Source organism: Beta vulgaris, chromosome 8 (genome assembly GCF_026745355.1).
Source record: "Beta vulgaris subsp. vulgaris cultivar EL10 chromosome 8, EL10.2, whole genome shotgun sequence".
NCBI lineage: Eukaryota > Viridiplantae > Streptophyta > Magnoliopsida > Caryophyllales > Amaranthaceae > Beta > Beta vulgaris.
This window is the reverse complement of record NC_079209.1, coordinates 11,001,765-11,027,298: the sequence shown is the minus strand read 5'-3', so window position 1 is coordinate 11,027,298 and position 25,534 is coordinate 11,001,765. Positions and strand designations below refer to the sequence as shown.

The 25,534-nt window shown below is 37.9% G+C and overlaps 3 protein-coding genes across 3 annotated transcripts; 1 reads left to right on the top strand and 2 right to left on the bottom strand.

Moving 5' to 3' along the window:
- Positions 1–4,783: 4,783 nt before the first annotated feature.
- LOC130589828 (uncharacterized) lies at positions 4,784–5,812 on the bottom strand. The gene has a single exon (XM_057391423.1). It carries the CDS (start codon positions 5,810–5,812, stop codon positions 4,784–4,786), a length of 1,029 nt encoding a protein of 342 aa, XP_057247406.1.
- A 1,378-nt stretch (positions 5,813–7,190) lies between these two features.
- Positions 7,191–7,913, bottom strand: LOC130589827 (uncharacterized). The gene has a single exon (XM_057391422.1). It carries the CDS (start codon positions 7,911–7,913, stop codon positions 7,191–7,193), a length of 723 nt encoding a protein of 240 aa, XP_057247405.1.
- Positions 7,914–23,438: 15,525 nt separating this feature from the next.
- LOC104882893 (uncharacterized) lies at positions 23,439–23,986 on the top strand. The gene is made up of 2 exons (XM_010667308.1): positions 23,439–23,621; positions 23,789–23,986. The coding sequence occupies exons 1-2, from the start codon at positions 23,439–23,441 to the stop codon at positions 23,984–23,986; spliced, it is 381 nt and encodes a 126-aa protein (XP_010665610.1).
- Positions 23,987–25,534: the final 1,548 nt, after the last annotated feature.

The following is a 25,534-nucleotide window of genomic DNA, read 5'->3' as shown; positions in this document are numbered from 1 at the left end:
CCTGAGTATACTTTCTTTGGGAAAGAAAGAAACCTTGCTTAGACCTGTCCACTTCAAGCCCCAGAAAGTAACTGATGTTGCCCATGTCTTTCATGTGAAAGTTAGAGGACAGGAAGGTTTTGAGAGAGGAGATGAGAGACTGATTGTTACCAGCAATTAAGAGGTCATCCACATAGACAAGGACAGACAAGAATGAGGTGTCTGTGACCTGAGTGAACAATGAGTAATCAGTCTTAGACTGAGTGAAGCCAAAGAGTTTCAGGGCAGTGGACAACTTGGCAAACCATTGCCTGGGCGCCTGTTTCAGCCCATAAAGGGACTTTTGAAGTTTACACACTAGTGAGTTTGACCCTAGTTTAGCTGCTGATTGGTGCAAGGTAATATGACTGTTCCATCCAATGTAGCCTGGTGGTAGTGTCATATAGACATCTTCTGCTAAGTCGCCATGTAAAAATGCGTTCTTTACATCCATTTGGCACTACAAGAAAAACTGTCATTTACGACCGGATTTCTCGTCGTAAAAGGCCAATTATCGTCGTTAAAAGTCTTTTACGACGAGAAACGCGTATGGTCGTCAGTCGTCGTAAAAGGCTTCGTCGTAAATAATATTACAACCAGTTTTAGTGGCTCGTCGTAATTGCTCTTTTACAACCAGATTATTTCTCGTCGCAATTGGTATCATCTACGACCAGATTTCTGGTCGTAAATATTGTTTTTTTTAAAAAAAAAAAATTGATGATTTAATACGTGATTTCTTGTTGTTTTTATTGTGTCAAATATAAGGCAAATCCCTTAAATTCAAACCCAAAATTCACACTTAAACCATCAAATATTTGTATGAGACCATATATTAGGCAACTCCTTAATCATTTACTTAGTAAATATACAAAGATCCTTACACAACTTTAACAATTAATAAAAAAATTGAAAAAAAAAAATTGATTTTTATTAATAATAGGTAAATAATTACAAACAAAATAATAAATATTTTTATTAATAATATGTAAATAATTACAAAAAAGAATAACATCAATCATCATCGTTCATCAGCATCTGCAACACTCATCATCGTTCATCAGCATCTCCATCACTCATCATCATTCATCTTCACCTTCATCATCAGCATCTTCATCGTTCAAACTTCATCTCCGTCTTCATTATCATATTTATCTACAAATTAAAATAAAGAAAAATTAGGACCACAAAATCTGGAAAAAAAAATCTGGAAGACAGCAAAATTGATCTCCCAGAAACCACCCATAAATCGACCAACAAATCACCCACAACATCCACCAAAAAAATGACAAAAAAATCACCCACAAATCGACCCAAATCTCCAAAAATCAGCCCACACAATCGGCCCCAAAATTGGCCCAAAACAGACCCCAAAAAAAAACGAAAAATCGAACAAATTTGTACCCAAAACGAACGAAAATTCACCCGAATTAGAGCAAATCAAACAAAAATCGCTGCTATTGAAGGAAGAACACCAACATCTTCAAATCTTGAGTTTCAAACCCAAAAATTGAATTTGTTTGGTTTGAAACTTTGAGATTCAACCTGGAAAATTCAAATTGCGACTAAAAACATTGAGATTTAGAACAAGAATTCCAAAAATAAGCGGACCAAATTTCAAATTCAAACCCACAAAATTCCAGAAAAAATCGAAATTTTCGAAGAAAAAATCGAATGAAATACGAAAAACAAAGGCATAGAAAATTTGAGGAAATTTTTTGGGTTTGAAGAAATATGCTACGAACAGTGAAGAGGAATGAGAAGAGAGAGAAAGATGATGAACATGAGGGATAAAGTGAAAAAATAGGGAGTGAAGGTGGAGAGAGAAAGATAAGGTAGCTTTTGTTTTGGGCGAAAAAAAAGAAATAGATAGAAAAATTGAAGTATAACCCGGGAAAAATCCCGCTTAAGTTTTTCAGTGAATTTTCAAGTTTCTCTGTTTTTACGACGAGATTTCCGTCTCGTCGCAAATAATTTGTTATAATTACGACGACTTAACGAATCTGGTTGTTATTTCTTATCATTTACGACGAGAAATCCGTGTGGTTGTAATTGTTCATTTTTTTGCGACGAGATATTAGCTTTTACGACTAGAATTCTGCCTCGTCGTAGATAATTTATTCTATTACGACCAGTTAGCAGATCTGGATGTTATTGCTCATTATTTACGACCAGAAACGCGTGTGGTCGTAATTTTTGGTCGTAAATAAAGCATTTTGTTGTAGTGTGGAACACTTCCCATCCTTCCATAGCAGCAACAACCAGTAATGACCTAACAGTGGTCATTTTTGCTACAGGTGCAAAGGTCTCACTGTAGTCTATGCCATAGGCTTGTTTGCAACCCAAGATCACAAGACGAGCCTTGTGTCTGTCTACTTCACCAGTGGGAGTAAACTTGGTTTTGTATAACCACTTACACCCAATAGCCTTCTTTCCAGGGGGTAAGTATTGAAGCTGCCATGTGTGGTTTTGTTCTAGAGCATTGATTTCTTCATTCATTGCATGAACCCAAGGCAGGTGTTGAACTGCATCTTTGAAGTGAATGGGGTCTTGATGGTGAGTCACTTGAGACAGGAAGGCATGAAATTGAGGTTGAACAGGAGTATTAACCAGGTTGGTGACATCTTCTGGTTGAGAAATGTTTTCTGGTGATGGCAGGGGGTGCTCATAATCAGTGAGCCATGTGGGAAGCCTTTTAGTTCTTGTAGTTTTTCTAAGAGGTTAAGGTGAGGCATGTGAAGTTAATGGCTGAGTAGGTGAGGTTTGAGGAGAGCTATGAGAATTTGGGGGTGTCCTAACAGTAGGTTTTGGTTCACTATCAGCTGTTACTTCATAAGACTCATAGGCAACAGAGGTAGGGTAGGTGTTTGTGGTTGGTGTGTTTTGAGGCATAGGAATTGGTAGAGGTTCCCTGAGAGGTGTGTAAGAACTTTGTTTGTTGTAAGGGTACACATCCTCATGAAATTTGACATCCCTGGTGACAAAAGTGTGACTAGTGGTTAGACTCATCACTGTGTATCCCTTTTTTCCATGTGGATAGCCTAAAAAGATGCAGGGAAGGCCCCTGGGTTGAAATTTGTCATGATTCAGTTTAGGGTTGTAGGCTATGGCAAGACACCCAAATGCCCTCATATTAAAGTAATCAGGTTTCCTGTTATAAATTCTCTCATATGGAGTGAGATGTCCTATAGCACAGAGATGGCAGCCTATTGATTATATAGGTTGCAGTCAACACACAATGTCCCCAAAAACTCAATGGAAGCCTTGCCTGAAATCTTAATGCTCTAGCCATTTCTAGCACATTCCTGTGCCTCCTTTCTACTCGACCATTCTGTTGTGGCCTGTCCACACAAGAGGTTTGGTGATTGATTCCCAAATCTCCAAAAAATTTCAAACACTCACCATCACTGAATTCCAATGCATTGTCAGATCTTATGGCTTTCACAGTAGCATTGAATTGAGTTTTAACAAATAACACAAACCTTCTTATAGCCAGGTAAGCATCAGATTTAGCCCTTAGGAGTTGAACCCAAGTGGCCCTGGAGTGGTCATCCACTATAGTAAGGAAGTACCTGTATTTCCCCTTTGTTTCTACCCTGTAAGGGCCCCAAATATCCAAATGTATCAACTCAAACCTGGAGCTAGCACATGATTTACTACTATAATAAGGAAGTTTTGTAAATCTGGCCATAGGACAAGTTAAGCACACAACAGTTTTATCATAACAAGCAACAGGTAAACATCCAGTTTTGTGTATCTTTTCCATGGGAGCATGCCCAAGTCTATTGTGCCAAAGATTACACACTTTCAAACCATTATCATTGTTTTCAACACTACATTTGCTACTGTTTACAGACATACTTGTCTTTTCTTTGTTCACAGATCCTTGCTTCTCACACTCCTTGCCAGCATTGCTCTCTTCAAGGTAATACAGACCCTGGTGAGCTCTTCCCACAGCTCTAGTTTTCTGAGTTGCACAGTCCTGAATTAAACACATTTCAGACAGAAACTTCACTCCACAATCATTATCTTTGATTAGCTTGTTCACTGACATGAGGTTATGTTTAAATTCAGGCACAAACATCACATTTTTCAAGGTTATGTTGTTTCCAATCTTCACATTCCCTACATGTGTTATCTTGGCTGTATTACCATTAGGTAGGTTTATTTTAGTGTGAGTTGGGAATTCCCTAGGGTTCTCAAGTTTATCAAACTCAGCCACCATGTGGTCCGAGGCTCCAGAGTCCACCATCCACCCCTTTGTATAACTAGAGGTATTATGACAAGACATCATACCTGCAAAGCTGTTCATGTCTATTTCTTCCTCAGTGTCATACCCAGGTTTTGCAGATTTTGAGCTTGAGGTCTCTGAAGGGATCAACTTCAGAAGTTTCTCCAGTTGAACAGCAGTTAGAGCCACACTTTCTTCCTGAGTTTGAGCATTTGCAGCCATTTTGTTCCTTTGAAATCCCCTCACAAAAGTTCCACCTTCTTTTTCCCTGCTCTTCCCCAGTTGCTTCTTGTATTTTGGATGTGTTTTTGGAAATCCAATCACTCTCCAGTAGCTTTCAGCAGCATGGTTCTTTCTTCCACACACTGTGCAACCATTTTCTTGCCCTTTGCTTTTTTTTTTTTGCTAAGTAAGAGTAAGTAGTATTAATCACCAAAAAACTTTTTACACCAACAGCTAAACCTTAGGGAGCAAACCAACTAGGTTGGACTCCTCCACAAAAGGAAAGCTACAAACTTTTGCTAAAAGCTATACATATTACAGTTTCCTCTTTACATTTTCCCACCAATCTATATCTTTGCTAGAAATCTTTCTAGGCAATACACTTGTAATACGCATAACTATACACTCTCTGATGATTCTATATACCTTTTCAGGTCTCCAGACAATCATGTTCCATTGAACTTCATTTCTTGCCCACCAAATATAGTAGACACTAGCTGTGATAACTGCAGCATGTATTTGCTTCACTACTCTGGACTTTCCACTTCTGCTGTTCATTATCATCATTAGTCTCATCAATTGATCCTGCCTACTTTTAAAACCCAGCCATTCAAACACAGACTTCATGATTCTCTTTACATAGGAACATTGGAAAAATAGGTGTTGATGACTCTCTTTGTGTTCACAGCATAGTTTACATTGATCATCAGTTATAACCCCCATCATACATAATCTATCAGCTGTTTTGAGTCTGCCCTGAATTGCAAGCCAGTTGATCATTCTGTGTTTAGGCACTGCTAGCCTATTCCAAATCATCTTATCCCAGTGCACTCTCTCCTCTTCTTCTGTAATTTTGTTATACACCTCTTTTATCTTGAACTGTGTCATGTTCTTCATCTCATCTTCATTATAGTGAAGCTTCATGGTCTCTTTAACATTACAGATTTGCTTCCAATACCAAGAGCAGTTCTTTGGTGGGATATAACCCCACCAACTGTCCTCTTTGATATACACCGCATGCACCCACTTGACCCACAAGCTATCTTGCTTAGTTGTTATTGCCCAGACATATTTTGCAAGTGCTGCCTTGTTCCAGTCCTTGATCCTCCTGAATCCAAGGCCCCCTGACATCTTAGGTCTACACACCTTCTCCCACTGAATGCTACCTGGGACAGTGCTAAAGTAATTTCCATACCATAAAAATGCTCGACAAATCTTCTCAATATCCCTTAACACAGTCTGAGGCAACATAAAGACTTGTGCCCAGTAGATATGAAGACTAAGAAGCACTGAGTTTATCAACTGTACTCTCCCAGCATAAGAGATGTTCCTGCTACTCCACATTTTAATCCTTGCACACATCTTGGCTAGCAGCACTTCACATTCAGCTACATTCACCCTTCTAGCACAAATAGGAACCCCCAAATACTTGAAGGGTAACCTACTATGATTGAACCCTGAACTTCTTTAATTCTTTGAATTACTATTTCATCAACATTTGCTGTGTAGAAGTCAGATTTATTCTCATTCACACACAACCCAGAAGATTGAGAGAACAATTTAAAAGCCTGCAGCATCTTATATATAGACTGAAACTCACCACCACAACACAAAATGATATCATCAGCAAATGCTAGATGAGTCAGTTTAAGTGTTTTGCATCTAGGATGAAACTGAAATGCTCTTGATTCACTGAGCTTCATCATAATCCTTGATAAATACTCCATGCAGATGACAAACAATAGAGGAGAAATAGGATCTCCCTGCCTTAGCCCCCTTTTAGATGCAAAGAAACCATGAACACTTCCATTAATCATCAGAGAAAACCTAGGTGTTCTAACACAGTTCATTACCAGCTGTATAAACATCCTAGGAAAGCCCAACTCAATCATCATCTCTTGTAAAAAATCCCAATCTATAGTATCATAGGCCTTTTTCATGTCTAATTTCATTAGACAACTAGGCTTAATACTCTTTCTTCCATAGAATCTCACAAGGTCTTGACATATCATAATATTATGTATGATATATCTTTGCTGAACAAATGCACCTTGGTTCTCTGCAATAATGTCAGGTAATACAACTTTCAATCTATTGCACAGCACCTTAGTGATGCATTTATACAACACATTACAGCAAGCTATAGGTCGAAATTCAGCCACACTACTTGGACAGCTTACTTTTGGAATCAAGGTTAATATAGTTGTATTTCCTCTGTTAACAATTTACCTGTTTGGAGGTAATTCAGTATAGCATGTGTTACCTCAGCTCCAACTATGTGCCATGCATCCTTGAAAAAATGAGCTCCAAACCCATCAGGGCCTGGCGCTTTATTCCCCTCTATTGAGAACATAGCTGTTTTCACCTCTTCTCTTGTATACTCAGCTTCAAGGATAGCAATATGGTCTGCTGTTAACCTTGGTCCCATCTCTATTACTTCTTTCTTCACCGGAATTCTATCAGCCATAGCTCTACCTAGAAGATTTTGGTAGAACCTTAGAAAACTCTCATTTACACCTTTCACATCATCTTGCCAGACCCCTTGCTCATCATGTATAGCATAAACTGTATTTTGCATCCTTCTAGCTTTAATTGACTGATGAAAGTGCACTGTTCTCATCTCCACCTATGCACCAAGCTAATTTAGCTTTTTGAGCCAAAAAAGCCATGTATTGTTTATGCACTCTACTGTACTCATGGCCAGCAATTCTTTCTTTATCAGCTAATCAACATCACCAGGCTTCTGATGTAACTGGTCTTGTAATGTTTTGTATTCAGTAAGAGCAACCAGCTCCTTACTTTGGATCTCATCAAAGCCAGCCTTATTTAACTGTTTGAGAGCCTCCTTAACCTTCTTGAGCTTCTTCACCACCTGATACATAGGAGTCCCCACCTGATGACTACTCCAAGCTTCTGTAACAATTTCTTCAAATTTCCTAGAAAAACTCCACATATGGAAATATTTAAAAGGCCTTCTTCCCATCTGCAACTGAGGATAAACATTTATTTCAACTGGACAATGATCAAATAAGCCTTCAGGTAAGAATTGAGCTGCTGAGTGCTGAAATTGGTTTATCCATTCCTGATTGATCATAACCCTATCCAGTTTACTATAGACTCTACTTTCTCCCTGTTGCTTATTATTCCAAGTGAATAAGCAACCAGTGCTAACCATATCCTGCATACCACACACATTCATACAACTACAAAGATCTGCAATCTCCTGGTGCCTCACCACAGATCCAATCCTCTCATTCACATTCATTACACAGTTAAAGTCACCTGTTAATAACCAAGGGCCAGTAATGTCCTTAGCCAGGTCCTCCAAGTCCTTCCAAGCTTCTCTTCTTCCATTGCCATCATTAAAAGCATACACAAAAGTACAATAAAATTCCTTTGACCCCTGTCTATTCAGAATTCTACAATGTACCAACTGACTAGTCATAACTATTATGTCTAAGGTAAAACTACCAGGTTCCAAGCAATCACAATTCTTCCTCCCTTATGCAGAGCTGAATTGGATGTGAAACACCATCCATGAAATAGATTTAAGTAAAGACTTCCCATGTTACTTGTCTTTACCTTTGTTTCAAGGAGGCTAACAAGTCCTACTTTCCTTGAGCTCAAGAACTTCTTGATCTCTTTTTGTTTAGCAGGACTGTTAGCACCCCTCACATTCCAGCTTATTATACTATCCATCCCTATTGGAAGGACTTCCACCTTCCGCCTCTTCACATTGCATTCCTTGTTCCTCCCTGCCTTCCACCATAGTGTCCTCTTCCTCTGCTAGGATCTCAAACCCATTCTGCAAAGGAATCTGGCTAGTAACAGCTGTTTGGGCTTTTGTGCTTTTGACCACATTTGTGAATTCATTTGCCTCCTGAGTTACCACCTAATTCACCTCTTTCACTATTCCAGTTCTTACAGATCTATCAACACCATTTAATTGCCCCTTTGCACGCCACACTTGCTTCTTCTTAACCTCAGGCTTCCTACACTCCTCCTTAGTATGTCCCAGACCATTACATGATGAGCATGTAACTGGTTTCCATTCATAAGTCACCTCTACCTCCATAACATTATCTACTTCATTGATAAACTCAATCTTCTCAGGGAATAGTTGATTCAACTGAACTTCAATCAACATTCTCGCATATTGCAATTTTTCTCGCTTAATTGTAGCCTGATCAAGCTTGATTGGTTACCAAGAGATTTTGCAATTTTAAAAATACATTGTTCACCCCAATATTTAAAGTCCAGCTTCAACTGGATCCAAATTGGCAGTGTTCTAAGCTCCTCTCTCTGAATATCAACTTCAGGATTCCAGGCTTTCAACATCACTGGTTTATGATCAAAGAAAGGAATACCTCCATTTAAAACCTTGTCTCTCTTCTCTACTGAACGAAATCGAACCACAAATATTCCAGGTTTCACCATCGCAACCTTATCTACTCCCATATCTCTCCAAATTCTCCTTATGTAACCTTCCATTACATGATCAGGTGGATTCGCACCATCAACATAACAGTATAATGCTGAATTCCAGTAATCTATCTCAGATTGTATGTCTTCAATTCCAATTTTAATCAATTCAGCATTCTGATTACCTACTGTTTCATCAAAGAGAATCGGAATAGGATCATTACCTCCAAATTGAATCCTGCTCCTCTGTTCTCCAGACATACTTTCTTTGGACTTATGGATTGATTCTATCCAATCTGAAAAATTCACTCTCGATTCAGATTGATTCTGTAATTCTCTCAACGAAGTTCGAGGTGAAAGTATTTCCTCTTGAATAATCTCTGTTTCATTATCAATCTCCAATGGTGTGATTCCCAATATTGCATCCAATGTCTTCGTTTTCCTATTTGGAGTGTCAAGACTAGGACCAGATTTCCTCATACCACCAGCATTACCTCCATTCCTTCCCGCACCTCTAGATGATCTTGCCATAGCCACCACCATACAATGTACGTGGAGAGAAAATCTAAAGAGAGAAACTGAGTTTTCCTGACAATTCTTGCCCTTTGCTGTACATAGCAATTGGTTCCATCTCACTCTTTACTATCTTCAGAGTATCTCACTGAGATTCTTCTTGCTGCAGCATTCCACAGGCTATTTCCACACTAGGAAGAGGGGATTGGAGCAGGATTTGGCTTCTTTGGGCAGAATAGTCTTCATCCAATCCATTCAGGAATTGGAAGAGCTGGAGTTCTTCCTTTTGCCTGTTCAAGGCTTCTACAAAGGCATTAACTTCAGTGGTCATTGTGGTTATGGCTGGAAGAAGGTTCAATCCCTCAATCTCTTCCCATATTCCCTTTATGCCAGTGTAGTAATCAGCAATTCCTTGCCCATTCTGCTTAAACTCATAGACATCTCTATTGAGCTTGTATTTCCTTGCTCCATTGGTCTGAGAAAATCTCACTTCCAGATGAGCCCAGATCTCTCTAGCAGTGTTCATAAAGAGTATAGATCTCTTAATGGAATCACTTACTGAAGCCATAATCCAAGAGATCACCATGTGATTACATGTGTCCCATTGTTCTCCCTTTTCTGTATCAGTTGCATCTCTAGCCACAGCTCCAGTTACAAACCCAAGCTTCCTTTTTGAGGCCAGGACAATTTCCATGGACCTTCTCCACTCTCTGTAATTGTTTGAACCACTCAGCTTGCTGATTGCAATGGTGTTTTGGTTATCAGAAGGATGAAGATAAAGGGGGTTTTGTATGTCTGATAGCTTTGCCATTGAAGAGATGATGAAAGGAAGAGAGAAGAGAAAAAGAAAGAAAGAAAGAAAGAAAGGAGACCTTAGAAAAAGGTAGGTGCTGATTCTTGCAGTAATTAACCTCAGCTCTGATACCATGAAAATGTGGATCAATTCTGCAGAATTTTAGCTCACCATATACTGCCTCCTTTCACTTCATTCAAAACGGCTTAAAAAGTTACAACCTGACCTAGGTGATATATATATAGTATCAACCTAGGGAGAAGAGATCATGACTCATACAACAAGACAAAATACATGATCATGGACACTAGGAGACAAAAGACTAATAATGCTAAAATTGTTAAAGCATAAAGGATAGGAGATCATGGGAGCGAATTATGTTCTGTGATTAGGAACACTGTGAGCACTGTGAGGTTGCATCTTTTCAACAGATCTAGTCTGTCTTCTGGTTCGATTGAACTTAGCCCATCGTTGTATGCTAATTTATAAGATTAAAAAGCTATAATGTCAAATTTTGTTAGATTTGTGAGTATATTTCAAATATTCAATTTGTATATATTTCACTAATACAAAATCTTAGACATTTTCTAATAAGTAAACTGACTAAGAAGTTTTGATTTCGTCTGATTTAAAATTTTCTTGTTTCATATGTTGTGTGTCAATTTTAATAAGTAATAAGCACCTGAAATAAGGTGGAAAGAACACAACCTTAGTCAGATGTGGATAACCTGACACCTGAATATCATGATTCTTGAACAGAAGGTAGACATTTCGCAGCAAATTCACCAGCAGACAGTTACTGGAAAAAAATTATGCTCATGATTAAGATATGGCCTGGCCTTTACCACAGTCAGCAAGCAACCCTAACAACAGTAACAACGGTGAATCTGAGGATCCTATGACCTTATTAGATGCTAGAGTTGGTAGAAATTTATTCAAACTATTTCTTATATTTGGTGTCAAGATAAGCCAAGTTTTGGCACTCATCAAATGTTTTGCTTGAATGCAGGGCTATCGAGAAGAGGACTTTTAGATAACCAGCAGCCCTTTCTCTGACTGAAGCATCGTTTATTATTGGTGATAACTGGTGAATTGGTGATCATGCATTAGGTTTCCGAAAAGAACGTACGGGCTGCACTTACTCATGTGCAGCCTGCAACTAACCAGCACATATTCTCACTAAAGTTTAATGATTGCTTCGAGGACTTGACTTATATGTTTACACTAGAGATGTTTGGTAGCCTCAACAGCCTCAAGAAGATGAAAAATCATGGAAAAAGCTTGTCAAATACTCAAATTGGACTTCGATGTATGTTCAGTTGCATAAGGTTTAGGCTTTATTTTCACTCGTTATGGAAAATTTAGTTAGGCTGAGGGCTAATTATGGCTACCAAAGTTCAATTCACAACTACTATATCAGTTCGGATACATTAAGTTCATGGTCTATAAGTTCAGTTCAAGGCTAATAAGTTATAAAGGTGAAAATAACTATCCTCTGTAAATAATTATAAGGTTGATATGGTGAAATGAAGGTCGTAGAAGAGATTCTAGTTACAAACTAGTAAAGAATTTTAAAGACTCAAATTTTCTCTTTTGGACAGCAGTAACTATCTTCCAGTTTCTTTTGTATTTCACTCAATCTTTTCTCACTGATTTTGTGATGAAAATGGCGCACACAAACATTCTAAGTATATATATCATCAACACCTAACAAACCTAGGAATATGTGTACAAAAGAACAAGAATTATCCCACACAAGTGGTCCTTACATAATCAGCCTAGGATCACTAAAAGAAACAAATAAACTATAGTTGTAACATTACCACTTGTATTCATCAATATTACAAAATTTGCATAACAACCATATTCTTGATACCCCCCCTCTCAAGATGGAGCAGAGGACACTATTCCCCACCAGCTTGGATGAGAGATGATTGTTTTGCTGTTCACTCAAAGACTTAGTCATAAGATCAGCAAGTTAAATAAAGGAAATGTGAAGAACCTTGAGAAAATCATTTTGAATATGATCTCGAACATAGTGAAAGTCTACCTTCAAATGTTTGGTTCTTTCATGAATGATTGGATTATATGGAAGATGGTTAGCTGATTTGTTGTCACAGAAGAAATCAATGGGTTGAGAGATGGTAAAGAAGAGATCCTCCAAAAGCCCATGTATCCAGACTATTTCACTGTAGTTTGAGAAATACACCTGTATTCTGCTTCAGTTGAGGACTTAGATACAATTTTCTGCTTCTTGGTTTTCCAAGATACAAGAGAATTGTCCAAGAAGATACGATAGCCAATAAGGGACTGAAGGCACAACTTCCCCAATCAGAGTCACAAAAAGTTGTGAGTTGTAGTGGTTGATTAACTAAATAATAAAGACCTAACCTCAATCTAGCGTCCCAACTAAGTATTTCACAACATGGATATCGGCTTGAAAGTGTGGTTTTCTAGGAGCAGACATGAATTGACTTAACTGCTGCACACTATATGAAATATTAGGTCTTGTTAAATGGAGATAAAGTAATTTCCGAATGATAATTCTGTAGGACTCTAGATCTTCAATCAAGTCTCTTGTCTCAATAGACAATTTAATTCCCTTAGGAAAGGGAAACTTGGTAGGCTTGCAACATTCCATCCCAGTCCTGAGAATATCTAGAATGAACTTTCTTTGTTCCAATATGGTTCCCTTGGAATTTCTAGACACTTCAATGCCTAAGAAATATCTAATTGCTCCAAGATCTTTGATGGTAAAAGCATTTGTGAAGATTGTTTTTAATCTGTTGAATCTCAACATGATCATCTCCACTAATAAGTAAATCATCTACATATACCAAGATGATTGTTTGCTTTCCTGAAATCTTCTTGGTAAACATAGAATAATCTCGTTTACATTGAGTGTAACCATGAGGAAGAAAGTGTTGAGTAAGCTCAAGGTTCCACTGTCTAGATGCCTGTTTGAGGCCATACAGACTTTTTTTGAGTTTGCATGTCTGTCCTTCCTTCCCACCTTGAAACCCTTTAGGAGGCTTCATGTATTCTTCTTCTTCTTCTAAATGCTCATATAGAAAGGCATTATTGATGTCTAACTGGTGCAAGGGCCACTTTAAAGCAGTAGCAAGAGCAATAAGTATTATTCTTACACGTGCAAATTTAGCAACATGAGAAAAAGTGTGTTTGTAGTCTTTTCCTTCCACTTGTCTATCACATCCTGCCACCAGTGTTGGCTTATCCACATTGCCTTCAGGGGTAATTTAATCTTATTGTCCCATTTGTTGTCTATTGCCTTCTTATCATGTGGCAGGTCCACCATTTCCCATGTGTCATTATCTACTAGTGCCTTGATTTCTGAATCCATGGCTTTCACCCAACCTTGATCTTGACAGCCTTCTCCATAATGGCTAGGCTCCCTGGCCTTCTGTACATTGCTAAGAGAAGCCAAGTAATCTGCTGAATAATAAGAAGAATCAACTAGAGTAATTATAATTAAATTGACATCTTGTTCATTTCTTCTTGTCCCTAGCAGATCAACAATTCTTGGGAGTGCACTCCCCCTGTGAGATCTTATTGTTTCCAGGTTTAGAGGTTCATTATCACAAGGAATATGTTTTGTATCTCTTATTGTACCTGTTTCTTCTACAACATATGTGTGTAATTGTTCCTGCTCAGTTATCTCATCCGTAGTGTCATATTCACGAGCAAAATCTTCATTGTTAAACAATGCATCATGTCTCAAGACATTAATAAAATCATCATTTTCTTTTTTTAGAATAAAAGGGAAGACGTGTTCTTTAAAAACCACATGTTTGCTCACAAATACTTTTTTTTTTGCAAGTCTAAGAGTTTATACCCTTTTTGGTTGTGTGGATACCCCATTAGAATGCATATGATACTTTTGGCAACAAACTTGTCAGAGGGTTTCTTATTGGGGATTGCATAACATAGACACCCAATAACTCTCAAGTGATCATAATCAACTTCTTTCTTCATTAATTTCTTGTAGGGTGTTTCCCAGTTTATTACTCTACTGGGAAGGAGATTGATGAGGTGACTGGCTGCTAGGATGCCCTTACCCCATAGGTAAGCAGGCAACCCAGCATGGAGCTTAATAGCTCTAGTTGTATCTTGAAGATATCTATGCTTACTTTCCACCCTGGCATTTCGCTGAGGTACACCTGCAATACTTCTCTGGTGAATGATACCTCTTTTAACAAGAATCTCACTACATTCACACTTAAATATTTCAGTCCCATTGTCACTCCTCAAAGTTTGAACTTTGGTATTAAAGTGATTCTCAACATAGCAAAGAAAACTTGTTAAGGTTGCTCTCACTTGTTCTTTGTTGGACAAGAGATGTGTCCAAGTTGCTCTACTAAAATCATCCACAATGGTCAAGAAGTGACTAGCACCTATTATAGTCTTAACCCTGTAGGGACCCCATAAGTCCACATGAATCAAGTCAAATATGTTGCTAGTAACAAACTTACTAGGCACAAAAGGTTGTCTATGATGCTTTACAACAGAACATGTAACACAGAAGTACTCATTCAATTCATCACACTTACAAAATTTGTAAATGTTGCATCTTAGACACATATACATGAACCAATCTAGCATGAATAAGATTCAGTTTTCCAACTTTATTACAAGCATTTGCATTTCCTTTCTCTTGTCTTCCTAGAGTATCCTTCTTCATGTCAGCAGACCTTCCTTCTATCGAATTGTATAAATCATTCTCACTCTTTCGAAGTTCCACACCCTTCTTAGTGATATGGTCCTGTAATGAGCATCCATCCTTGTCAAAAACAAGTTCCTTGTCAGATTGTTTGAATAACTTGCTCACGTAAAGTAAGTTGTGTTTAAAATCATTAATGTACAAAACATCATACAACATGATTCCTTCATTCAACCTAACATCTCCCATTTTACATTACCATTTACATTTTTTTTTATTAGAAGTTTTCTACTCTCAGTAATGTGATCACTTGCTCCTGAGTCTATGAGCCAAGTGTCTGATTTCATATCATCATGAACATAGCTAGCAATATTTGCTGTAACTTTACCTACAAAGTTGCTGGAACTTGTTCCCTCTCCACTCTGCTTATCTCCGATCAATTTCATTAGTTCTTGAACAAAAGAAGAAACCACATTTTTGTTAAGCTTACCAATGTTTCCTTGTCTTTGTGAGGCATGATTCAGAGGGGTGTTTCCTACAACTTCTTCCTCATGCCTAGACATGTTAGCAGCTTCCCTGTACCACATCTTTCCCTTGGGTTGCTTGAACCATTCTGGATACCCATTGATTTCAAAGCATTCCTCCTTTACATGTCCTTTCATTCCACAATGGCTGCATTTTTTTTAATTCCTTTTCCATCTTCATTTTCTTGTATTCTTGCATCTTCAATTTTTTGTAGTCTTTCTTTTGAAAGTTTTGAAGAGGTCCAAGGCTATGACTGTGTCTGTTGACTGTGAAGGCACTCATCTCAACTCCAAGACTCATCTGAGAAGCAAGTTGCTTCTGCTTCTTAACTTGCATAACAAGGTTATAAGCCTTGTTCATAGGCATCAAGGGATCCATCTAAGAAAGTTTGTCTGTTTGTTCATACACATCATTCAACCCATTCTAAAACTTCATCAGTTTGTTATCTAAATCTCTTTGAGAGACTTTAACATGCAGATCACAGGTACACTTCCCCATGGCCCCACAGGTACATTCTGGAACATCTTCCAACTCAGCTATATGTTCTTATAGTTCCTTGAGTCTACAATAGTATTCACTCACACTCAAGTTATCTTGCTTAAGATCCCATAGTTCTCTCTTCAATTGATATAGTTGAGGGGCATTTGTCTGTCGATACCTCTCAACTATTTCTTCCCACAATCTGCTAGTAGACAGCATACTAACAAGACTACTTGCAATTTCAGGTTTCATGGTGGCAAGATTCCATGATCTCACCATATAATCGCACCCTGTCCACTTCTGAATTTCATCAGCTCCTGTAGTAGGTTTCTTGTGTTTCCCTTCAAGAAAACCTAGTTTGTTTTTAGCACCAAGTGCTATCCTGATACTCCTATTTCAATTTAGAAAATTTCCACCATTATAGATTATTCCTCCTAAAGGCGTTGCAGCATTTTCATTAACAGCAACAAAGAGGGCATCTTTGTTTGGATTTAAATTGTTGTCTTTGTTGTTGTGGGTTCCAGCACCAGCCATTTCAAAGACAAAAAACGTTAAATGATTTTTTTTAAGACAAGAGTCTTTAAAACACTCAAAACAAGGATCAGGAATTAAAATTCATGCTCTGAAACCATAAAGAATTTTAAAGACTCAAATTTTCTCTCTTGGACAACAAGTAACTTGCTTCCAGTTTCTTTTGAATTTCACTCAATGTTTTCTCACTGATTTTGTGATGAAAATGGCGCAAACAAACATCTTAGGTATATATATACATCAGCACCTAAAAAACCTAGGAGTATGTGTACAAAGGACAAAAACTATCCCACACAAGTGGTTGTCACAGAAGCAGCCTAGGATCATTAAAAGAAACAAATAAACTACAGCTGTAACATTACTACTTTGTATTCAGCAATATTACAAAATTTGGTAGAATTCATTTATGTTATACGTAATCCTATGAACTCTCACTTTAATGGTTCTAACTCAGATTCTAACTCATGGCATGAAAGCTTTCAGATAATGAATTTCTGGAGACTAACTCTTGGACATTTAAGAATAAACCCCTCTTCAGCATTAAAATAGAAACACTTGTCTTTTTCATCATATATTCATACTTCTATATCTTATCATCATTGGTTAACCAATGAATAATATAACCTGATTGATCTGGAAATCCTAAGAATACACCCACCATTGACAGATTAGTGAGGCCAAGGCCGTAGCGGCAGTGTCGATGATCGTGGTACTGGTAGCGACGGCAGTGGAGGCAATGACGGTGGTGAGGATGGCAGTGGAGGCACCGACTGAAATTGGCTTTGAGAAGTGTAATAGCCAACTTGTTCATTATTATGTGCTACTTTTGCTATTTTTCTTGGTGGTTGCTGGACGTGAGACTTTGACCGAAGCTCGTCAAATATATAAGTGGGAAGTAGACCTTTTTGGTGGAGCTTTTGCAAAGCTTCATCATCATTTTCAGTAATATTATGGAGGCTTGATCTGTTAAGTTTCTTGCCATTTGATGCTTGATTGCGAGAAATAACAAACTTTTGAGCATGGCTAGCAATTTGATGTGTTGACCTTGTTGGCACCAAGTTTCTTGAAATGCTTTTCAAATCACCCTTTTTATATATTTTCAAGCCAACCAAAAACAACCTATATAACAAAATATTACATACGATTTTCAGATTAATTCTGACATGATGCTTCTTTGAATAGATAGACAAAATTTATACATGACATGGTATTATACTATACCAGTTATTAACTTCGGGTTATGCCCCGGGTAAGAAAAAAATTCATTTATTAATATAATACGTTATAATAATAACACTAAATACAACTTAACCTAGTGATTAGAACTTTAGTATATGTAATTGAGGTTTCGGGATCAAACCCTATACTATGTAATTTCTTAATTTTTTTATTGTACATGGATTACATGAACTAAAACTCCCTAGGGAGAGCGCCACGTGACACGGTTTCTTGTTTTCGCACGCCTTTTAATATATTTGTATAGATATGACTTGATCGGTATCATTTATTTTGAAACGACCTAAAATAATAAGTGTTTAATTTATTTTAAAATGGAGAAAGTATATGCTTTGTGATGTTTATTTTTTTAAAAAAAAAACTCACTGAACTCATCAAGTTCAAAAAGTACACTTTTGAATTCACACAGATTAAAATTTGGCAAATATTTGCATTAATTAGGTACTACCTGTTTATGTGACCTAATTTAAGTAAATTGAAACTAGATTTAAGAAATCTGATTTCAACCCCAAAAGAATGCCTAAACGTACAACATCAACATTAATAATACTTAATATCTTTATTCATATGAAGACCAATCCACATTCTTATTTCATACTACATGCATTAATTGGATTCTTGAGAGTATATACATATATTTCTCAGTTATAATATTCTTATTTATTTGGGTTGTAGTAAGTAGTAACTAGTAAGTAGTACGTACCTATGTTCATCTTCGGTCCATATAGAATAATTTTTCCTCATTGTTCTTGGCGATGGCGTTGATGAAGCAACCTCGTCATCGTCCGATTTATACGAGTTAGTGTAACTCGGGAGCGGAACTCGGCCGGTTTCAATCAACTCGACGTCATAGACAAGTTCATTGTAGTGATTTACAATATCTGCTACGGTCCTCTTTCCTCCGAGTTTACGAGCGATTAGAGACCACCGAGTCGACTCGTCCTTGATGTCGAAATAACCTTCTGCTATACATGCTTCAAACTGCTTGTTTTCTGCAAAACTCCAGGGCTCACTGTCATATCGACATGATAATGCTGGTGCTTCTGTGATCATCTTTTTTCTCTGTTTATGGATCGGAGTATACAACAAGTTTAACTCGCTTAATATATATAACAAAGTTACGTTAAAGGCTAATTTCAAGAAAATTACGACGATAGATTCCACGCTTGATAATCAAGAAATTACCTGCGGATAATTGTAACTGTACAGCACTTTCAGGAAATCTCCAGATTGCAATTTGCAAGAAACCCAGAAGATGAAAATCTCTCACAAATAAAATGTTGAAATTCAAGAAATTTCAAGTTTTAGTGATTCATTGGAAATGGAAGTTCAGCGAACAACATAGAAAGTAGCGGAAGAAATTAAGCGTAAATTAAAGTTCAGGATGAAAGATGAGATGCTGAAGAAGATAGTCAAGAGAGAAAGAAATAGGAAACTTTTATTTATGATGTAAAATGATCCAAAGAGAAGTAATAGAATGAACGAAGTATGTATACACAGAGAGAAATGCCTATAGGAAGCTAAAAGAAACTAATTAAACTGAATCAGCAAACATTCTAACAACCTTAATAAATATCTATAACGAACTAATTAAACTGAAAATGTGTATATTATATTTTTCATGTTTATATTTTACAACATTAATTAATTTATGTTATTTGTTTAATATAGTATTATGTTTATTTTTATTATTGTGCATTAGGATGCGGTTTTGTTACATGTCGATATTGGAGTCTTTTCGGAGCGACCCAAGTGATGAAATCGATCATCCACTTAGTAAATCATGGCTGGTCGACAATAAGCATGTATGGGGAAGGAAAGTGAAGAGCTTGAAGCTCCTAAAGGCACCCTTTACCATCATTAATTCTATCATTAATCCTATAAAACTTCTTGTTTTCCCTTGAAAAAAATCTGATGATAAAAAGAAGACAAAAGTTGATCTCGATTTTTCTTGTCACACCTATAAAAAATGACCATATACAAAGATTTAAGAGTTGGATCGTTCTAAAATTCTGACGGTACATTGTGCACATCTAGGTCTTCACTTTAACCTGAACGATATTGGATCCGAGTTTTGGATCGCCGGGAATTATGGTCGGAACAAAACAACACGAAATTAGATTTTTCAATGTTGAAGAAGAAAACGCCTAGTGACTTGTTGCTACAACTTTTTCCGACGTTCTAGGTAACTAGTACTTATCTGAGAACGCTAGCCGTCGCATTAGTTTTAAGAAAAAGATTTAATTGTTAGAATTATTTTTTTTGCCAAGTAAGATTAGTATATTAAACAAAACTCCATTACAACCAAAAACTAGCCTTGGGGAGCAAACCAACTAGGTTGGACTCCTCCAAACTAAGCTAGCAACAACTATTCAGCTATACAAGCTATACAGATTTGTTCTTTACATTTTTCCACCAATTAATATCTTTACTAGATATCTTCCTAGGTAAAATATTGGAAATTCTCATAACTATACATTTCTGGATCTTTTTAGAAATTTTCTAAGGTCTCCATACCACCATATTTCACTCTACCTCATTCCTTGCCCACCATACAAATTAGATAGTAGTAGTAATCACAGCAGCCTGTACTTGCTTCTGCAATCTAGACTTTGTGCTTCTTCTATTCAGGAATAGCAACAGTGTAGCTAATTGAACCTGTGAAGTCTTAATACTCAGCCAATCATGCACATAATTCAGTATCTTCCTTACATATGAACACTGAAAGGACGGATATTGATGGCTCTCAAGATGAGCACAACATAATTTGCACTACATATCTGAAATGATTCCCATTTGGCCTAATTAATCTGTCAGCAGTCTTAATCCTCTCATGAATAGCAAGCCAGCTTATGACTCTATGTTTTGGGATTGCCAATATGTTCCAGATAGCTCTATCCCAATAAACTTTTTCCTTCACCCCTACGATCTTGCTATATACATCTTTCACCTTGAATTGAATCATACTTTGCAACTCAGCCTCAAAATAATGCTCTTTCATTACATCTTTAACACTGCAAATCTGTTTCCAATACCGTGAACTATTCTTTGGGGGAATGTAACCCCACCACTCCTGATGTTTCACATACACTGCATGCACCCACTTAATCCACAAGTTATCTTGCTTTGTAGCAATAGCCCACACATACTTAGCTAAAGCTGCTTTGTTCCACTCCTTGATGCATCTGAATCCAAGACCTCCAGCTGACTTTGGATTACAAACCTACTCCCATTTGATGTTCCCTGGAGTTGAACTGAAATAGGAACCTGACCATAGGAAGGCCCTGCACACCTTCTCTATGTCTTTAAGAATTGTATTAGGGATCATGAATACTTGAACCCAATATATATGGATACTCATTAATACAGAATTAATCAATTGGATTTTGCCTGCATATGATATATTTCTACTGCTCCACAACTTGATTCAAGCACACATCTTCGCAAGAAGGCTTTCATACTCAGCAACACCTATTCTTCTAGCACAAATAGGAACCCCCAGGTACTTAAAAGGCATACTACTATGATTGAATCCTGAAACCTCCTTGATTCTCTGAATTACTGGCCCTCTACATTTGCAGTGTAAAAATTAGACTTCTTTTCGTTCATACACAAGCCTGATGAGCGAGAGAATAGCTTGAAAGCCTGGAGTAGCATATAGATTGACTGAAACTCACCTCCACAATAGAGGATAATATCATCACCAAATGCTATGTGAGTAAATTTTAGAGCTTTACATCTTAATTGATACTGAAAAGCCCTAAAATCACACACCTTCATCAATATCCTGGAGAGATACTTCATACATATGACAAACAGTAAGGGAGAGATAGGATCTCCCAGACTAAGCCTCCTCTTCGAAGCAAATTACCCATGAAGAGTACCATTTATCATCAATTTAGAATTATGTTTAGGCTTGTTGATTAATGTTTTCAATTTAGAATGTGATTATTATATTGTGCAAGTGTGTGCCCGTGTGTTTCAAGAATGGTTGACTATCATTTTGTTGTTGTTATTTGCTTATTTGCTTATGGTTGACTACTTTTACATGTCCTTATGGCACCTTTGCATATCGAAGGATGCCATTTGGATTATGTAATGCTCCTGCCACTTTTCAGCGTTGCATGATGGCAATTTTCACCAGTCTTATTGAGAACTCTATGAAAGTGTTTATGGATGACTTCTCCGTCTATGGAACATCTTTTGATGTTTGCCTTGCTAATTTACAAAAGGTGCTCCATAGATGCCAAGAAGTTTATTTGATTCTCAACTGGGAAAAATGTCATTTCATGGTGCAACAAGGAGTCGTTTTGGGTCATATTGTTTCTCATCGGGGCATTGAAGTCGACAAGGCAAAGATAGAGGTCATTGAGCGTTTACCACCTCCTAACTCTGTCAAAGGAGTAAGGAGTTTTCTTGGTCATGTGGGATTTTATAGCCGCTTTATAAAAGATTTTTCGAAAATTGCTCGACCTCTAACGGGGCTTTTAGGCAAAGATGTCCCCTTTGTGTTTACTGATGCTTGTACTGAGGCTTTTCATAGGTTAAAAGCAGCTCTTATTTCTGCTCCTGTAATTCAATTGCCTGACTGGAATATCCCTTTTGAGATTATGTGTGATGCTAATGACTATGCAGTGGGAGCAATCTTAGGTCAGAGGGAGGATGGCAAACTTCATGCCATCTACTATACAAGCAAAACTCTTAATCCGGCCCAGATGAACTATGCCACAACTGAGAAGGAATTGTTAGCAGTGGTATATGCGATGGAGAAATTTCGATCTTATTTGGTGGGGTCGAAGGTGATAATTCACACTGATCGTGCGGCTTTTAAGTATTTGATGAGCAAGAAAGATGCTAAGCCCCGCTTGATTCGGTGGATCTTGTTGTTACAAGAGTTTGACTTGGAGATTCGAGACAAGAAAGGCGCTGAGAATGTTGTTGCAGATCACCTTTCTCGAATTATTATGGATGCTGAGGGTGATGCGGCTCTTCCAATTGATGATGCTTTTCCTGATGAGCAACTCCTAGCTCTAGCCACTTCAGAGATCCCATGGTATGCTGATATAGCCAACTATTTGGCTAGTGACACTATTCCTCATGGATATTCGTCTCAACAAAAGAAGAAATTCCTTAAGGATGTGAGGGGGTACTTTTGGGATGATCCCTTCCATTACAAGTCTTGTGCAGATAGTGTGATTAGAAGATGTATTCCTGGAAATGAGGTATCCCCTATTATATCTCATTGTCATGATTTACCTTTTGGAGGCCATGCTAGTACTAATAAAACTACAACGAAAATTCTTCAATGTGGTTTTTATTGGCCTACCTTGTTCAAGGATGTTCATTATTATGTGCACTCCTGTGATCGCTTTCAAAGGACGGGAAATATTTCCCGTCGGAATGAGATGCCTCTCAACATTATCCTTGATGTGGAGATATTTGATGTGTGGGGTGTAGATTTCATGGGTCCGTTCCCTTCTTCTTATGGGAACAAATATATTTTGGTTGATGTGGATTATGTCTCCAAATGGGTGGAGGATCTTGCTTCTCCCACTAATGATGCTCGTGTGTTTTGTAGATTCTTCACGAAAACTATTTTTCCTCGCTTTGGCATTACACGGGTTTTGATTAGTGATGGAGGTAAGCATTTTCTGGAGAATAAATTTTAAGCTATGCTTAAGAAGTATGGTGTGCATCATAGGGTGGGACTTTCATATCACCCATAAACTAGTGGCCAAGTGGAGCTTTCCAATCGTGAGATCAAAACTATCTTATAGAAGACGGTTGCGAGAATGCGGAAACATTGGGCTGCTAAACTTGATGATGCATTATGGGCTTACAGGACAGCATTCAAGACCCCTATATGCACCACCCCTTATCGTCTTGTTTATGGGAAATCGTGTCATCTTCCTGTTGAGTTAGAGCATCGTGCATTCTGGGCTATTAAAAGCCTTAATTCGACTCTCAAACGATGGGTGAGAAGAGACTCCTTCAACTTACTGAGCTTGATGAGCTTCGTCTTGATGCTTATGAGAGTTCTAGATTGTACAAGGAGAAAACTAAGAGATGGCATGATAAAGGCATTGTGCGAAGAGAGTTCAAGGAAGGGGATTTGGTTCTTCTTTTTAATTCTTGACTGAAGCTATTTCCTGGTAAACTTCGTTCCCGGTGGTCAGGTCCATTCAAAGTTTGTAAGGATTTTCCTTATGGTTCAATGGAGCTTTGGAATCGCCAAGATGGCACTTTCAAGGTAAATGGCCACATATTGAAGCACTATCGAGCTGGTGCTCCTATTGCTGAGAGAGTTGACATCATACTCTCCATTCCTTCATTTGAGTGATTATTGAGGAGGTCGAGCTAATGACCTTAAAAACTAGCGCTTATTGGGAGGCAACCCAATTTTCTATCTTTTCTATTCTATTTCCTATTTCATTTTTCTTTTTAGTTCATCAAAAAAAAAAAAAAAAAGAGAGCACAAGTTTTTTGAATGGTGTCAATGATCGTCTGCTAGCAGGTCACATGCCTAAGCGAGAATCCACTCGGTCGTGCAGTCGACACAGATGGGTTGGGAACGCCCTTCACCCAGCGCGCACGCCCGAGCAAAAGCGTGCACGTCCGAGCAATTTTTCGCTCAACCGTGCCATCGAAACAGACGGTTTGGCAGTTTCTTTTGGCAGATCTGCACGCCCGAGCGAAAAATTGCACGACCCAGCGACAGAGAGCACGACCCAGCGAAACTTCGCCCGACCGTGCGCTCGAGACAAACTGTTTGGGACGAATTTTCTGCAGGTCTGCACGCCCGTGCGACCTGACGGCAGACTTCATTAACCCCCTTTTCACGGGATTTCTCTTTCATCCCCCCTCAAAATTTTCGACCCCCCTCACTTCTCCTAGCTCTCTCACTCCACCACCTTCACAATCACTCACCTTTCCCCCAACTTTCCGGCATCCTCACCGGCATTTTTCGCCCACCGTCACTCCCTCACCGACACCTTTTCGCCGGCCTTCTTTTCCTCTCCCTTTTTCTTTTTCCCCTCTATCTCACCTAAAATTCTGAAAACCCTAACCTTGAAATCACATTGGGGGTTTTGTTGTGGCTCGAAATTGAAGCAATTTGGGTAGCAAGGAAGCATTTCTAAGGTTTTTGGAAGTCAAAAACGGATTCATTGTGGGTATTAGACACCCACCTCAAGTTTGGTATAATCTTTCCACTCTCTTCTCCATCTTTTAGTGTTTTTTATTTTTCTCTTTGAAATTCATTGCACTTGTTGTATAATATGAGCACTATAAGAGGGGGGGGGTGAATTATAGTGAGAGAATAAGCACTACTTTTTGCGGAATTAAAAGTAAACTTGGGAACAAACAATGGGAACACGAGAGATTTTACGAGGAAAAACTTCCTAGGCCTAGTAGGAAGAAACAACCTCGACCACAAGGGATTTTAAACAACTTTCCACTATAATAGGCCAAAACAACTCTGATTACAACCTATTACTTTTCTCTCGATTCTCAACTTAAGTCACTCAACTCAAGTTCCCAACGACAGTTCCCAACAACTGACGTTTTCTCTCAAACTTCACTCGAAGTTCCTTTCTCTTCTCTTTCTCTTTCTCTTGCTTCACTCAAAGCTTTCTCACACTTACAAGAGTTCACTCAAACCCTTTTTCTCAAAATACACTTTGTAAAACAATGGAAGAGTAATAAAACTCGATTAATGTAAGTATGAATTCTCTTAAGGAAAGGCACTGACACTTTAGATAACTTAAGACAAATTAACTAAGTCAGACACAATTTTTCTCAAGTAATTAGGCGCCTATTTATAGACATTTAAGACAAGACATGATTTCCACTAACTTAGCCATTATCACATGTTCTCCATGATTTCTAA

Bases quoted from the DNA above. Each gene is read 5' to 3' on its own strand.
- LOC130589828 (XM_057391423.1), bottom strand. From the start codon at position 5,812: ATGTGGAGTAGCAGGAACATCTCTTATGCTGGGAGAGTACAGTTGATA.
- LOC130589827 (XM_057391422.1), bottom strand. From the start codon at position 7,913: ATGACTAGTCAGTTGGTACATTGTAGAATTCTGAATAGACAGGGGTCA.
- LOC104882893 (XM_010667308.1), top strand. From the start codon at position 23,439: ATGCGGAAACATTGGGCTGCTAAACTTGATGATGCATTATGGGCTTAC. The intron at 23,622-23,788 runs GTGAGAAGAGAC...TCTTGACTGAAG, and splicing joins ATTCGACTCTCAAACGATGG to CTATTTCCTGGTAAACTTCG.